This window comes from Heterostelium album, assembly GCF_000004825.1.
Source record: "Heterostelium album PN500 unplaced genomic scaffold PPL_scaffold8, whole genome shotgun sequence".
In the NCBI taxonomy this organism is placed as follows: domain Eukaryota; phylum Evosea; class Eumycetozoa; order Acytosteliales; family Acytosteliaceae; genus Heterostelium; species Heterostelium album.
The window spans coordinates 216022-233123 of NW_008805070.1; the positions used below are offsets into that span (position 1 = coordinate 216022).

Consider the following 17102-nt stretch of genomic DNA (forward strand, 5'->3'; position numbering starts at 1 on the left):
TTATTTATATATAGATAAATACATATATCAAAATAATATATAATAATCGTTATCATCAATTTCATATATATATTTATTTAATAAATGTTAAAAACAGCAATGTCAAATAACAACAGTATATCTAATGGGATGAATGTAGATGGCTGTTGTTCATCATCGTCTTCCTCAACAAACAGCAGCAGTAGTTACTCAATGTATGTTCATCACAGTCATAGTCATAGTCATAATCATCATAGTATCAATGTAATAAGTCAGTCCGCTGCAGATTCACCTACTGCCGAGTTGTCTATTATAAGTCCACCTCCACCACCTCCACTCAAAATGAAACCGCTATTTTGTAGAAGAACAACTGCAACAACCACAACAAGTACTACTACTACTACTACAAAAGTAATTACTGCAAATGAACAACTATTGTCATTCAATAGAAGCAGATTGGTAAAGACAACAACCAAGGTGCGTACTGCAGATGGTCGTGTCTATCAAGAGCAGATCAGTGGCGATACCGTTGTATCTAGTTATCTTGGCTTGGACGAATCGCTGGAATGCAAAAACTACAACGCAATCACAGAACTCACACCCTATGTATATTGCAATGAACTGTCGAAATGGATTATATTCAAAACTGATCCACTGATATCTCAACAGCAACAACAGCAACAACAACAACAACAGCAAGAATTAAACTTTACAATTCTATCATTTAATGTTTGGTTTGATAGTTATCTTTGGAAACAACGTGCAACTGAAATGTTTAAATTGATCGAATCGAAATTGCCAAACTTCATATGTTTACAAGAGGTGACACCCATTTTTTTAGAGTATCTGGCTGAGCAACCATGGGTCAGACAACACTATCTGATGTCGGATTGTGGTCGCTCTGACACTGTATTCCCGTATGGCAATGTGCTCATGGTCAAATCACATCATACATTGGGCAGCAACAGCAGTCCATATAGGCTACAATCAATTACTGTATATCCACTACCAACTCGTCAGAATCGTAAGATGCTCACTGCCTTGATACAACTCGATTCCGGTGCACTGATGTCAGTGTCGACCGTACATCTCGAGAGTTTGGCAACGAGCTCCGACCTGAGGATTCAACAGCTTCAAACTATCAATCGTATCAACCAAGAGAGAATCGAAAAGTATCAGTCACAGTGTACTACACGAGAGATAGCATCGTTTCTAGTGGGTGATCTCAACTTTGGCATACAAACACCAGAGAATCTAGAGATGTTGAACCAATCGTTTTCAGACCTATGGACTACAGTCAATCCTTGCAGCCAATCAGCAATTACATGTATAAAGAAAAAAGAAAGAGTAGACAGAATTTTACTTTGGCAAAATAATAACAATAACAACTATAATAATAATAATAACAATCAACAATTACCAATAATCGATGCAAATTCAACAATTAATATTATAGGTACTGAACCTATCTATATTGACGAAAGCACAAGAATGTCAGAGAAAATAGACAAGTCTGAATTGGTATATCCTTCCGATCACTTTGGATTGTATGCGTCTATTACCAAAACCTATTGATAAACAGTGTTACTTATTAAATACATTGGCCAATCATTTATAGATTTTGATAAATAAACTGGAATTTAAATTTAATGAGATTCCTTTTTGAAAATCACCTCTTTCTTAAATTTAAAAAATCTATTTTAAAAGTTTTTTTTTTGATGAAAGATATTTATTAAGATTCAGTTAATATTATCAGAGTTACCAGTTCTATAAACAATCTTTAAAAATTGTAATTAGATCATTCTTTAGAAAGTTCTGTGGAATCTCATTCCGTCAAAGGATTCAAATTTAATCTAAAAAAAACAAAAAAAAAAAAACAAAAAAACTTTTTTGGGAATCTGCTGTTTTTCGATAAGTGATGATGAAGGCAATAGTTTTTTTTTTTCAATTCATTATTAATTAAACACAAATATGCAATCAAATAAATCCATATTTGTTTGTTTATTTTTATTGTTGGTGGTAGCACTTTGTGGTGCTAGACACTTTGAACATCTAAGATGGCAATTGGCTGCCGAGCAAAAGCTTTGCCCAATGCACCCAATTCCATTCAGAATCTTCATTAAGCAACAGAATGTAGACAGTCTTAAGGATATCGTTCGTGCTGTCACCGACCCAAAGTCTCAACAATACGGACAGTATTTGACTATCGACGAGATCACCGAGGTCATTAGACCAACCGACGAAGCCATCAAGACCATCGATGCTTGGTTGCGTGAGAACAACGCCAAGTCCATCCAATACAACCGTAACTTGGATTCGGTTCACGTCGTCATGCCAAGAAAGAACGTAGAGAAGATGCTCTCAGTACAAATGCAAAAGTTCCAATATGCCGGCGACTCATCGAGAGTTGTCATCCGTTCTGCTACCGACGCAGTTTTAGACCACTCTGTAGCTCAACACATCGATTTAATCACTGGAATTTCACACTTCCCAATTTGTAAGTGTTTTTTTACCATTTTTCTACTTCATGTTTTTAAAAACTTTAAATTAATATTCTTCAATCAAATAATAATAATATTAATAATTATAATAGCACAACGTAGATCAGCAAATACCAAATTAATTGATAATACTTTGACTTTGGATGCTTCATCATCTTCATCTTCATCATCCTCTGGATTGTCTATTCTTTCCATGAAGGGTTTGGGTGACAATTTCAAGATGGTATTCCAACCAAATTGTGCTCCAGTAAGTAGTTAGTTAGTTAGTTTCATTCTCATCTAGTAGAACTACTATTTAACTAACTAGTTTTTTTTATTGCTATTATTATTATCATTAGAGTTGCAATGGTAAATACTATCCAGTTGATGTAACCGTTCAAACTTTAGATGCTTTCCAACCTTCAGTAGATCTTGAAGGAGTCACTCCAAATTGTACTGTTGCAGGTGGACAAACTACCTGTACTATCTATGTCCCAACTTTCCCATACGTTCAGACTCAAATCACTCTCACTCAAGGTGCCGATACCATTCAATGGCCATTCAACTTTGTTTCGACACCAGTTGTCGTACCACAATCGATCAAGTCACAATATGGTATTCCACAAAACTACATTGTCACCAATCCAAAGGCAACTCAATGCGTTGTCGAGTTTGAACAACAATACTACTCACCATCGGATTTGGTCACCTTTTTCCAACAGATGGGATTGCCACAACCAACCACACCAGTCCAAGTGATTGGATACAACGATGAAACTAATCCAGGTATCGAAGCAAGTCTCGACATCCAATACATGATGGCCATCTCCACCGGTTCACCAACCACCTTCTGGTCGATCTACGCCAACTCCTCAGTTGAGATTGACGACATCCTCCAATGGGAAGTCGCAATTGGTAACACAGATGATGCTCCACTCGTCAATTCGCTGTCCTACGGTATGACAGAAATCAACGTTGACACCTATCTCGGACAAGGTTACTTGGCTCGTTCCGACATCGAGTTTGTCAAGTTGGCATCGCGTGGTATCACCGTTATCATCGCCTCTGGTGACTCTGGTGCCTCAGATCTTGGACCACCTCCAATGGGATCCGGTTCATGCGCCAAACTCTTTGCCGACTGGCCATCGCAATCGCCATACGTCACTGCTGTCAGCTCCACCTATTTCACACCACTTGCCGAGCCAATCTGCTACATTCCACCATCGCAAGGTGGAGTCGACTGTCTCTACAATCCATTGGGTGAGATCTCTGTCTCTGTCGATCACGGTATGATGTGGACAACTGGAGGTGGTATTTCCAACACTTCGCAATCGCCATACTACCAACAAGCAGCAGTTGAACAGTATTTCAACCAATTGAACGCATTGAAATTAACCCCACCATCCAATCTCTACAATGCAACTGGACGTGTAAGTCAATATCATATCTATTTAAACCAAAACATGGTGGAGTTTATTATTAATCAAATACAAATTTAAAATATAGTCATACCCAGATGTTGCAACAGTTGGACACAATCTTTGGATTATCAATGGTGGTGAATTCCTTGGTGTAGATGGTACTTCTGCCTCTGCACCAATTTTCGGTGGTTTGGTCACCATTTTGAATGACATTCGTTTGAATGCTGGTAATCCACCATTGGGATTCTTCAATCCATTGCTCTATCAAATTGCTCAAGACCACCCAGATGCTTTCTACGATGTCATCGTAGGAAATAACAGATGTGGTGTCACCGACAGCTTGCCAACCTGTTGCACATACGGATGGAGTGCTGTTCCAGGTTTCGATCAAGTCTCTGGTTTGGGACGTCCAAATATGGAAGTCTTAATGAGAGTAATCAACGATTATTAAACGATAATAATTTTTAAAAAATAAAAATAAAAATTAAATATATATGTTTTAAATTAAAATCTATTTTATCTCTCTTATTGTAAATAAGATGAGATTGACAAATGTAAGATATCGATCGTTGAACCAATAAAATTTGAGAGAAATTTAATTGTAAGATGGTATCGAAGCATGCATAAACAACAATGTAAATACATCTACCGGTGTGTCACCCAATCAGAGCTCGTTTATGTCATGGAACGCTAACTAAACGGTTTCTTACTTATCGAGTCCTAAGATCACCTTAGGGCAGCCTCCAAACACAACGTTTTGGATTCACAAGTCGAGATGGGAGTAATTAATTTACGATTTATATTGGCTGAGTTCTCACAAGTCTTTAGAATATGTGAGTTTCTGAGTCATGAGAGTATGAAGTTTTCTAGAGTAAGAGACAATCTACAGACTCCAAGGGTCGACACTCTTGTTATATATTTTAGATAATAAAATAAAATAATCTCTAATAAATAATTGTAAACAAAAAAATATTATTTTTTTTAAAGCAACTGATCACCAAATTCCCGAAGTTTTAATTAAATTTTAGTTAAAGTTTGGAGCCTTTTCTTTGCAGATAAATAAAAACTTTCGTAACCACAAAAAAAAAAAAACTTGCAAAGTGTTTGGAACTGATGCATCAGAGTTAATATTAAATGAACTATTGCAAGTGTGTAATTACTTAACAATGTTATATTGATTAACATTGAACTTAAATAGATAAATAGTAATATAATATATTAGACCATTATCAATAGAATTATATATATATATATATTAAATCAATATCTCAGATATGATTAGTATAAAATCATCATTTTTGATATCATCGATATTGGTGACATTGGTTGCATTCAACTACAACAGAGATGTAGATGCTCAATCTACGTATACTGGTGCAATCGTAGAGTACTCACCAATAGCTTTTACCTTCCCGCTCAACGTATCGAAGGAGTTGGCATCTCAATATATGTTAATGAATGTTCAGCAATATATTGTAACTATCAATCTCATTTATACTCAGTGGCTATTTTTTTTCCTAAGTACTAATCAATATCGTATTATTAGCTATTCATTGACCAAGCAGTCAAAGAGAAAACACAAATCATTGTATTCCCAGAGTATGGTATAACCGGTAACAATCTAATGAATCGTGATCGTGCACTAAGTTTCTTAGAGGAAATACCATCACCTAAATCATCTAATTCACCGGTATGTATTTATTTATATTTTATTTATAATCGTGTTTGTACATTACAAATTGAGTAACAGTTACTGACTCATTCTTATACTTTTTTAGATTATACCGTGTGGTAACACACAATTTGACGACCGTGTTGTTTTGCAAACACTAAGCTGTGCTGCAATTAAATATAATACGGTGGTGGTTGTCAACATGGGTGATGTTCAACCGTGTAATAATACGGATCCAAACTGTCCGACTGACAATCGCTATCAGTACAACACGCAAGTCGCTTTCGGAAGTGAAGGCGCCATCATTGGACGATACCACAAATCACATCTCTACGGTGAGCAACCGGTGTTTGATCAACCGATCACTCCGGACATTGAGTACTTTACCACCGATTTCAATGTCACCTTTGGTATGATGATCTGCTTTGACATCATGTTTGAAGAGCCACGCACCACCCTTGTCGCGCTCGGTATCAACAACTTTGTCTACTCGACCGAGTGGGTCAATGCAAACTATGCGTATGCCACACAGATCCAGCAGGCACTCTCATACGAAGCGAATGCCAATGTGTTGGCGGCCAACATTGGAACGATGGCAATGATCAGTGGATCCGGTATCTACACCAGCGGAACACCGCAGGCAACCTACGTCAATCCTACCTACGAATCGAAATCGCAGATGTTGATTGCCACGCTTCCAAAGGATCCGTCCGACTCTGCACTCGTAGAGTCACTACTCGCCAAACAGCAGCAACTACAACAACAACAACAACAACCGTTCTACTCCAAACCACTGCTCGGACACCAAGAGCCACAAAAGATCGTCAAGCACAAAATCAACTACCAAGGTGTGCCACCCAACAGCTTCAACTCGACATTCACCATTTTCAAGCCATCTTCCAACCAAGAGCAAATCTCTCTACAAGCAGTGAACAATGGATTCGTTTGTTCTCTAACCTACTCCACAGGAGAGATTGTCGGCGATCAATACTTCTCTGTTGTAAGCTTCAATGGAAATTCAAATGGATTTTGGAATTCACAGATCTGTATGGTTGTTGTATGTCTAGATAATTCAGAGGATGGTTGCTCAGCTTTGATCTTCAATAGTAGCACCCCATTCACTGAACTGACACTCAGCGCACCATTCTCCAATGGATACCACGTCAACCCAATGGTATCCTCTGACAACACACTCTCCAACTACTATCCAAGTTACAATAGCAATACCAATACATTTGCCATCACCAACATCGATCCAGTTATTTCAGTAGCTATGTTTGCAACCCAATGGGATAACTCATCCTCTTCTTCATCGTCCTCATCCACAAGTGAAACCGATTCACCAATGAAAAATTCCTTCTTATTATCAAGTTAAGAAAAAAAAAAACACATAATAAACAATCAACCAACCAACCTATTTCTATTTATATATAAATAAGATAATCGAAATTTTATTTCAAAAAGTATCATTCATTGTTATGATATTATGTGATTTACTAAAATAGTTCTTAAATGTTTTGGTAATAGGTATGAAACTTGTGTTTTGTTATTTTCTCTTTACTTTTTTGGAGTAATCGTAGAATCCACGTCCTGACTTCTTACCGAGTCTACCTGCTTCAACATATTTAACCAATAATGGAGATGGTCTGTATTTGCTATCTCCAAGTTCAGTATGTAATACTCTTTACCGGTATTTGATATTAGTATATATGTTATTGTGTCTATGATTGATAATGATTGATAATAATAATTTACCTCATGATTGAAAGACAAGTATCAAGTCCGATAAAGTCACCAAGAGTCAATGGACCCATTGGCATGTTACAACCCAACTTCATGGTGGTGTCGATGTCTTCGATGGTTCCGATGCCTTCGTAGAGTGCCTGGATGGCTTCATTGATGTATGGCATCAAGAGACGGTTGGCAATGAAACCCGGAATGTCTTTGGCGTTGGTGGTGACCTTACCCATGTCCTTGGCGAGCTCCAATGTCTTGTTGAGTGTATCCTCCGATGTCTGGAGACCAGAGATCACCTCGACCAGCTGCATCACTGGGACCGGGTTCATAAAGTGCATACCGATCACTTTCTCCGGACAGTTGGTGGCCGATGCGATCTTGGTGATCGAGATCGACGAGGTGTTCGACGACAGGATGGTGTGTGGCTTGACGATCTTGGTGATACTGGCAAAGAGGTCACACTTGATCTGAGTGTTCTCGACGATTGCCTCAATGACAAAGTCAGTGTCGGCCAAAGCATGCAAGTCCGATGCATATGTGATACGCTGTTGTGTGGCAACCTTGTCGGCTTCGCTCAACTTTCCTTTCTCGACGGCCTTTTGCAGCAGACCACCGATGAACTTCTCAGACTTGACCAACATCTCTGGACTCTTATCGATAACCACTACATTACGCTTGGCAACTTGTGATAGCACCTGAGCAATACCCGATCCCATTTGACCTGCACCAATCACACCTACATTCTTAATCTGAAAACAACAAACAACACAATGAACAAAACAAAAACAAAAACAAAAACAAAACAAAACAATAATCAATCATTTAAATATACATATATATATATATTTATATTTTACTAAAAAGTCAGCTTAACAATGTTTCATTTTTCATTTTCATTTTTTAACAAATAGTGATGATAAGATATTTACATACAGATGACGATGAGTAGTATCTCAAATTCGATTGTAATAAACCTGATGTGATTGATTTCAACATTATATTGGTTGTGCTTATCTAGATATGTATGTTATGTTGTTACTATACTATTGATTTTATTGGTTGTAACTATCGGTTGGTGGTTGACTGACGGGATGATTAATTCAAGTTCAATTTTTCATGAGCAAAAAAGGAATTCAAAGTTGAAAAATTTTCATGAAAAAAACCTCAACTGAGGACTTAATAATAAGAAAAAAAATCATTTATTAATTTAAAATTTATAAAATAGTTTTTAAAAACTCAACTCAAACACACAAGAATTCAAAAAAAAAAAATTCTTTAAATTAAATAGTGTGGTGTTGTGTTTATTATTATTTTAATCCAAATAAACAATACATATTATCTCTTTATTATTTTGTTTTTATTTTATTTTATTCTTTTATTTTTAAAAAACATACATTTCTAAATAGTTTGTTAATAAATAAATAGTTTAGTTTAGTTTAGTTTAGTTAAGTTAAGTTAGTAAACAATCAAACTACTTGTATTATACACACAACAAAGTTCTCAGTCATTATACACATATAAACAGCAACAGTAGCAACAACAGCAACAACTACAACTACTATAAAGATGTACGCATTCTTATTTAAATATATCATTATTGGAGATACAGGTAAGTCTATCGGAGAAAAAAACAGAAAAGATACAATATAGATTAGCAAAACAGGTTATTATGGTATTAATAATGATACTATTTGTTATTATTATAAATAGGTGTTGGTAAATCATGTCTTTTACTTCAATTCACTGATAAAAGATTTCAACCTGTTCATGATTTAACTATTGGTGTAGAGTTTGGTGCTAGAATGATTAGCATCGATAACAAGCCAATTAAATTACAGATTTGGGATACCGTATGTATTATTACAAACAAATCAATCAATCAAAAAAAAAAAAAAAAAAAAAAGAAGGAAGTTTATTAATCAATATTATCACTATCATTTAAATACGTAGGCTGGTCAAGAATCATTTAGATCAATTACAAGATCATATTATAGAGGTTCAGCAGGTGCACTTTTAGTATACGATATCACAAGGTTTGTATTTAATTATTTTTTTTTTTTAAAAAAAAAAAAAAAAGAGAGAAGTGCATTCTCTAATCATTTTATTTTATTTTTCTCAAAATATAGACGTGAAACTTTTAATCATTTGACTTGTTGGCTTAGTAAGTATAAAAGAAAACAAAACAATACACTACAACTCGCTCCTCCACAAAATCATGATAATTGTGTCCCACATTCCAATCTTCACCTAACATGGATTTCTGCCCAATGTCAAATGCGGTTTTGGGCTGATGACGTTGATGTTTGCAAGATGGAATGGATATTTTTTTTTTTATTAAAAATTTTATCAAGTTTTGTTTTCTATTTTTTTTTTTTGTAAAATAGAATCTCAAAAAGATCGGCAAAAAAACTAATCATATTTCCAACCTTCGCAATTTAAATTATGTATAGAGGATGCAAGAGCATTCGCCAATAGCAATATGACTATCATTTTAATTGGAAACAAATCAGATTTAGAACAAAAGAGAGCGGTATCATACGAAGAAGGTGCAAAATTCGCAGAGGAAAATGGTTTGATTTTCCTTGAGACATCTGCTAAAACTGCTGCCAACGTAGAGGAGGCTTTTATAAATACTGCAAAGAAGATCTATGAAAAGATTCAGAAGGGTGATTTTGATATTAAAGATGAGGTAAGCAAACTACAATTTCATCAACAGCTTGTGTAATTAATAAACTCTTTTTCATTATAGACATTTGGAATTAAATTAGGACAACCTTCAAATAAGGTGGAGATTGGAGCAGCTCCACCAGCACAGAAATCTGGATGTTGTTAAAATGCAACTGACATAAATAATAAATAAGAATTTTTTGATCAAAAAAAAAAGACAATCACTTGGAAACAGAGGATACTGGCTAGTTTAATTACAGGTTCACTTATAAAAAAAAAAAAAAAAAAGGGTTTAATTAAATATTTGTTGAAAAATGAAATTAATATTTATTTATTTGTTGATTGGTTCATAGAATGTTTATTGTGTCTGACAAGTTTGTAAATTTACTAATGGTTTATCTTTCTCCAAAAGATTCAGGATAGATTTTTCTTGGATAAAAGAATAACCACAGTAATAGGCAAAAAACCAGTTTTGATCGATTCGATCAAATTCATAATTCAATTCTCCAATAATTTTGATATGGTTAACTGTTGATTTGATTGAATTGATACCATATTTCTTGATCAATCCAATATTACATGTTATTGAGCAAACTGAATTTGGGATCATCCCAAAATCAATATCCGAATCAAGACTTCCAAGTTCAAGGGTTTCGACTGCATTTGGAATTGAAGAAGCTTTAAATGGGTTTTCTGAGTGAGCCTCGAACAAATGAAGATTTTTTGTTGAAGATGGTATTACTCCTTCATAAAGGAAACCTGCATCCAAAGTTGGGAGTTTTAAAGTTTCAATTCCGTTTGGCAAACTTCCAGGTACAAGCTCTTGATTGTATTTTATCAAATTGAGTTCTTTGATATAGGGTGGTAATTGGTTTGGTAGAATAGGAGAATTGATGTCTTTAACACAGAGACTTTGAAAGTGTGAACTTCTTGGCAATTCATTTGAAGAAAGATCCAAAATACAATTTGGTAGATTTAGATGTTGAATGGATTGAGGAATTAAAGATTCAATGAGTTCGATTGGACTTTGTAAACTTAGGTTTGTCAAACTCTCTGGGAAATCACCAGGTTCCAAGTATCCATTTGGTATATTTTCTGTGATTTGGAGTGTTGTTAAAAATGGAAGGTTTTTTAAAAACTTTATCCATTGATATGGGCAATTTTTGATTTTGGTCAAAGTCTTTGGAAGAATATTAACATTTCTAATGTCTTCAAATGCAATTTCACCGAAAACTCTAAAAAAAGTTAATGATTTCAGATTTGGAGGTAATGAGCTAATTTGAAATGGATTATGATTGTTTGACAAAAGACTAAGATTTTCCAATGATGATGGAAGATGATTACTCTCTAACCTGAAAGGATAGTCATCAATATCCAGATTTTTCAATTTTGATGGTAAGCTACCAGGTGTCAACTGTTCAATTCTTCTTGCCGATACTATTTGGACATTTGATTTCTCCAAGATTTCTTTATATTTTGCAATATTTAGATTATCTACTTCAAAGAAGACTTCTCTTATACCCTCCATTCTTTTAATAGTCAACTCATCATCTATAAAAAAATTGATATGATATTAATGTTTGGTCAGAAAATTAAATATGGTTTAAACATACCTGGTGTCTCGTATTGACTGTAATTGTCCTCATAATGAGTATCATTAATTTCATCAACAATAAACAATCTTGTTTGTGGAAAATCTATATCAAAACGGATCTTTTTGAAAGATAATAGATATATTAAATCTTCAGGTTGAACTTCATCTTCAAACAAAAGATATTTATCTCTCTCCTGGAACCATTTTTTAGATACAAGTGTGAATCTAATACTATCAACTATCTTTAAATTTCTAACAATTTTTTTTAACAAAAAATGGGAAAAATTAACAAAGATATGATTATCGTTGTTATTTGTTAAAGTAGTTGTCATTTTAAACTGATAAATAAAAGTAGATGAATTAAATTGAGCTGCAGTAAAGTATTTTTTAAAATACCAATGCTTTGAATATTTAAGTTTTGTAAATTGACAATAAAAAATAATTTTTTTTTTTTTTTTTTTTTTATTCTCAAATTAATTTATTTTTTTGTGGAGTCTATTACCACTAGTTTTAGAGTTCAGAAATTGCCTATGCATTAAAATAAAAATTAAATTTAAGAAAAATAAAAATAAAAATTATTAAGAAGTTTAGAATCATGAAATCCCTTTTGGTTTGATTCCAAACACAGTGAAACACTAATTCTTAGGAATATACATTACCACTTCTCATTCCATACCAGAATCAGTGACCGACATTTGATAAATTATCAAACCATGATCAGACTCTAGCTGATAATGTACTTCCAACTTCACTTACAACTTTAAGAGTCATTCATCAATTCCTTGTTAACAATCCACTACAAACATCAACTATCGAACATTTTTTTTTTTTAATTTTTTAATTTTTTTTTTTTTTTTGAAATATCTTTTTATTTAGCTTCATACCATGTCTTTGCAAATCGACAATCGACAACCAATTCAACTAGTAGCGGTGTGTTGAGTGGATTCGACATGAGTCTCATTACGATTTCACGTGCTTCTTTTGCATGTTGCTCTGGTCCTTCCAGGATAAGCTCATCGTGAATCTGCATGATCAATTGGAAACCTAGCTCTTTCAATCGTTTGTCCTCTTCGATCATCAACATTGCCTTCATTACGATATCGGCTGCTCCACCCTGTAGCGGGGTATTAATAGAGGCACGTTCAGAATGTCCTTTCATTCCTTTGGCCGGATTGTCAATGTCTGGTAACATACGATATCTTCCCATGAGTGTTCTCGTCCATTTGTGAGTGTTGGCAATCTGAATGGTCTTTCGTTGCCACAACAATACTTCGGGACGATCGGAATACCAACGATCCAATGTCTCCTGTGCTTCTTTGAGAGTCACACCCCAGTCTTTTGATAAACCATGAGCGGTCTTGCCATAGGCAATTGAGAAATTGAGAGTCTTTGCTTTTCTACGTTCAGCACCGAACGAATCTTTTAGCAGTGGCTTTGGTGGCTCACCGTCACCGTCCCACTCTAGCAGCACATCACCTCTGTCCACCGCTTCTTTAACATGAGGATACATTCCCATTGCAGTACGCGAGTGGAAATCACCACCAATCTTGAATGCATTGATCATCGAGCGACAGTTGGTTATATGCGCCAGCAGTCGTAGCTCCAACTGACCGTAATCTGCCACAACCAAAGTATTTCCAGGTTCACATGTAAAAGCTTTTCTGATTTTATAACGATCTTTTTCAAGTGCTGGTTGATTCTGAAGGTTTGGACGCTTTGAAGAGAGTCTACCAGTCTCGGTATTCACATTGACCGAAGTATGTACACGATGATTGGAGTCACAAAGTTTCTGGAGTGGGATAATGAATGAACTGAGAAGTGTTCCAACACTACCGATTTCCAACAGTGATGTGATGGCCTTGGAAGCTTCGATACCTTCCTGTTCACCTTTCTCCTTATCCTCTGATTTATCTTTGAAATGATTGAAGATCTTTCCATATTTGCCTTTGGAAGGATTTCCTGCTAGATCACGGAGTGATGCCGAGTCGACTGCTGGCCAACCACTGGCGGTATGTGATCCAAACGGTAGACCCAACCCGGAAAGCAAGAACGGACGCATCTTCTTTGGTTTCTTTTTACCCTCTTCAATAAATCCCTCGGTGTTCTCTGTCTCAAACTCTCGCTCCAACGGCATTTCCTCTTTGGTCTTTACATTTTTGGTCGGTGCAAAAAGGAGTTGTTGAATCTGTGCATCAGACGAAGGATTCATATACTTGGCATTGGGACAGTATTTAACAGCCCATTGTTGGAATGCATCCATGTTGTCTTGAATATCTTTGGTTGCAACACCCTCAACTGTTTTGAGATGCTCGATGTCCACCTTCATACCACGACGCTCCATGTCTGTCAGCAAATGTCCGAACGGTCTCCACAAGTTGTGGTAAAAGTCCCACATGTTGGTGTCATTCATCCAAACCATGTTTTGTAGTTTGGCTTGTAGATTCTCACGAAGATTCCAGGTGAGTTCGGCATCGAGCGATGAATACTCGATCCATGTCTCCAGATGTTTCGGATGTCTTTGTATCACCTCCAATGGCGGAACGATAATATCCTTTCCAGGCAATCCGTCTGCCTTGATCTTATTCTTACCGAACAGATCTTTAATACTGGTTTTATGGTTGTCTAGCAACTCCTTTGAGAGTCCCTCCAACGAGTATCCACCTCTGCCATTACGCGCGGCATCCCACAGTCTAGCCATATGAAGAGTATCACCGCCGAATCCTTTGACATCGATGTTGTGATTGTAGAAAATATGTCTATCGAATCCATAGTTGTGCCAAACCTTGTAGATCGATTCACTCTCAAAGTAAGGACGGAACACCTCGAGAATCTCATTGCCTTGTTCACCCATAGTGTCGACCCAGAGTCTACTTCCAGTGCCGAAATCAATGTCCGGTCCACAGTAGACACTGAAACAAATGATTCTACCATGTCCAATTGGTGACTGCTTCTTTAGATCCAAGTCAACCACCTCTGTATCACACGCATGATAGAGATAGGTTAGCGATAGCAGTTGATTAACTATTGCCTTGGCTTTCTCAACATCATTGACAACCGTAACATTTGGCATTCTTATTCTAGAGATCTCCTCCTCCGTCACCGGTACATAGATTTCATCGAGTGGCTCAGTCAGAGCGGCATCTTCTTCGACACCATCGATAACCTCCATCTTTGACTTTCTCTTCTTTCTCTTTGGTTTTGATTCGCTATCCACTGAAATATCAGTAGTAGTTTCATCACCGTCATTGAAATTCACCAAATCCGCAGCACTAACAATATCGTCACCATCTACTTGATCTTCATTTACGACACTCTGTACTACTTTAGATTTCGATTTTGCTCTCGACTTTGTAGATTTCAAAGCTTGTACACCACCAGCATTTATCTCTTCACCTTCAAACGGTAGATCCAACTTGTAAAGTGAATCTTTAATTCTTTGAAATTTAAATCTATCTAAATATTCAATCAACTTTTTAACAACAAAACAATTAATAAAATGTATCTATTTCTCTTATTAATAATTTTGATTCATCTTACTTTTGTTTTGTTGATTGGATTAAACTTTAAACTATCTAATGGTGGTACATTTACATTCTTATTCAAAGTAACTAGTTGATATGATAAATGAATTTGATCTTTCAAATTTTGAATCCTAACATTTTAAAATTGGAGTATAGCGTGTTAGTGATTTTATCTTTAACTTTGTTAACAGTTGTTGCTATTAATCAATTACTTTTCTTGTAATTTAGTTGGTAAGTTTTCAACATTCTCCAAGATATCTTTGAGATGTCCAAAACTATTGATAATAGAAATTGCTGTTTTAGGTCCTAAACCTGGTACTCCTGGAACTAAATAGTGATAGTAATAATAATGTTAAAATCATCATTGTTTATGCTATGCTGTTTCTATAATTACTGTTATCTGAAGTATCACCAACTAAAGATTGAAAGGTAGTTACAAACTCGCTATCTACACCGATTCTCTCAGAGACATCGGACTCTCCTATGATTTCATTCGACTTGGGACGATACACCGAGATGTTCTCGTTGGTAACGAGCTGCAGCAGATCTTTGTCGTCACTCACGATGGTAATACGATGACCTGCTTCGTTGGCAATGCGTGTGTAGGTGGCTATCAGGTCATCGCTTTCGTAGCGATCGATCTTCAACACCGGTATACCGATGGCATCGGAGAGGTGATCGATCAGTGCGAATTGCGATTGAAGATCATCGGGCATCGGTGGTCTATGTGATTTGTAGGCCGGATACAACTCGCGACGAAAAGAACCACCACGTGGATCGAAACACAGTGCAACATAGTCTGGTTTGAAATCCTTGAGGAATCGTAAAATCGATTGAGTGTAACCATGAATTGCATTGATGGGTTGACCATCGACAGATAACAATGGTGATCCATTGAATGCTTTATATAAGAGAGGTGTACCATCTATAATCAATGTATGTTTCTTTGACACCATTTCATCATCATCATCATCTTCTTCTTCTTCTTCTTCTTTCACTTTAATAACAACATCTACATTTTCTTTATATTGACTCTTCTGCTTCTCTTCTACTTCCTCTATAACATTACTAGATATATTTGGTGCTGTTGTTATTGTATTTATACTTGGTGTATTGATATTTGTTGCTGTTGTTGTTGTTGTTGTTGTAGTTGTTAAAGTTGTATCTGTAATTGAATTGGATGAAGTTTCTATTGGTGATGCTGACGTTGGTGTTGGTGTAGATGTTGATGTAGTCAAGGATTCTGAATTATCTTTTGTTGATTGTTTCTTCTTTGTTGGCTTTTTGTCGAAATAGATCCTTCCACCCCCAGGTAACTCAATGAATGGATCCTTTGATTTGATCTTTATCTTTATGGTTTTTGGTGGTTTTGTTTGATCCAAATGGACTCCATTACCACCGTTACTATTCAAACTATTTACATTATTATTATTATTATTATTATTACTACTACTATTATTATTATTACTATTTTGTAGGAATAATGGTTTACCACTATTATTTTTAATTAAAGGTTTATAACTTTTAATATTATTATTATTATTACTCTCATGATTAGATGCTAAAGTATTACTATTATTGTTGTTACTGTTGTTACTACTACTACTACTACTACTACTACTCATATTATTACTAATTGATGAGTAGTGTTGTGTTGTTGAACATAATGTATTATTATTGAGTGTTGTGCATCTTATACCACTGTTGATATATTGTTGTTGATATTGAAGATGTTGGAATAATGTACATGTGTTTTTATTGGTTTGATTTTTAAATAATCTGTTTGCAAAGTTTAACATTGTTTACTATAATAATAAACACCAATGGTAATTTAATTTACAGATCTGTAATCATAAATTCGTAAAATTATTTTTAAAACCCACATTCTGTCCAACAAATCATTAATGATTGTTGTCAGTTGATTTTTTTCCAAGAAATCATTAACTTTTTAAGAGTTTTATTCTATTATTACAACAAAAATGTGATGTTATCCAAAGTTTAAATCTTTGAATTGTACATATTCATTACATA

The 17102-nt window shown here is 35.3% G+C and overlaps 7 protein-coding genes across 7 annotated transcripts; 4 read left to right on the forward strand and 3 right to left on the reverse strand.

The window, feature by feature from the left end:
* Positions 1-84: 84 nt before the first annotated feature.
* Positions 85-1554, forward strand: PPL_07740 (endonuclease/exonuclease/phosphatase family protein; the record flags this gene model as incomplete). The annotated part of the gene is made up of 1 exon (XM_020578574.1): positions 85-1554. One exon carries the CDS (start codon positions 85-87, stop codon positions 1552-1554), a length of 1470 nt encoding a protein of 489 aa, XP_020431443.1.
* A 396-nt stretch (positions 1555-1950) lies between these two features.
* PPL_07741 (S53 family peptidase) lies at positions 1951-4331 on the forward strand (the record flags this gene model as incomplete). The annotated part of the gene is made up of 4 exons (XM_020578575.1): positions 1951-2476; positions 2573-2727; positions 2819-3889; positions 3966-4331. 4 exons carry the CDS (start codon positions 1951-1953, stop codon positions 4329-4331), a joined length of 2118 nt encoding a protein of 705 aa, XP_020431444.1.
* An 823-nt stretch (positions 4332-5154) lies between these two features.
* Positions 5155-6927, forward strand: PPL_07742 (uncharacterized protein; the record flags this gene model as incomplete). The annotated part of the gene is made up of 3 exons (XM_020578576.1): positions 5155-5355; positions 5427-5570; positions 5659-6927. 3 exons carry the CDS (start codon positions 5155-5157, stop codon positions 6925-6927), a joined length of 1614 nt encoding a protein of 537 aa, XP_020431445.1.
* Positions 6928-7098: 171 nt separating this feature from the next.
* On the reverse strand, positions 7099-8285 carry PPL_07743 (3-hydroxyacyl-CoA dehydrogenase family protein; the record flags this gene model as incomplete). Its single annotated transcript, XM_020578577.1, has 3 exons — positions 7099-7234; positions 7308-8032; positions 8223-8285. 3 exons carry the CDS (start codon positions 8283-8285, stop codon positions 7099-7101), a joined length of 924 nt encoding a protein of 307 aa, XP_020431446.1.
* Positions 8286-8855: 570 nt separating this feature from the next.
* Positions 8856-10122, forward strand: rab2A (Rab GTPase; the record flags this gene model as incomplete). The annotated part of the gene is made up of 6 exons (XM_020578578.1): positions 8856-8898; positions 9000-9139; positions 9240-9322; positions 9416-9590; positions 9742-9978; positions 10039-10122. The coding sequence occupies 6 exons, from the start codon at positions 8856-8858 to the stop codon at positions 10120-10122; spliced, it is 762 nt and encodes a 253-aa protein (XP_020431447.1).
* A 192-nt stretch (positions 10123-10314) lies between these two features.
* Positions 10315-11882, reverse strand: PPL_07745 (uncharacterized protein; the record flags this gene model as incomplete). Its single annotated transcript, XM_020578579.1, has 2 exons — positions 10315-11507; positions 11570-11882. The coding sequence occupies 2 exons, from the start codon at positions 11880-11882 to the stop codon at positions 10315-10317; spliced, it is 1506 nt and encodes a 501-aa protein (XP_020431448.1).
* Positions 11883-12418: 536 nt separating this feature from the next.
* On the reverse strand, positions 12419-16870 carry polA (mitochondrial DNA polymerase A; the record flags this gene model as incomplete). The annotated part of the gene is made up of 4 exons (XM_020578580.1): positions 12419-15019; positions 15088-15202; positions 15284-15398; positions 15466-16870. The coding sequence occupies 4 exons, from the start codon at positions 16868-16870 to the stop codon at positions 12419-12421; spliced, it is 4236 nt and encodes a 1411-aa protein (XP_020431449.1).
* Positions 16871-17102: the final 232 nt, after the last annotated feature.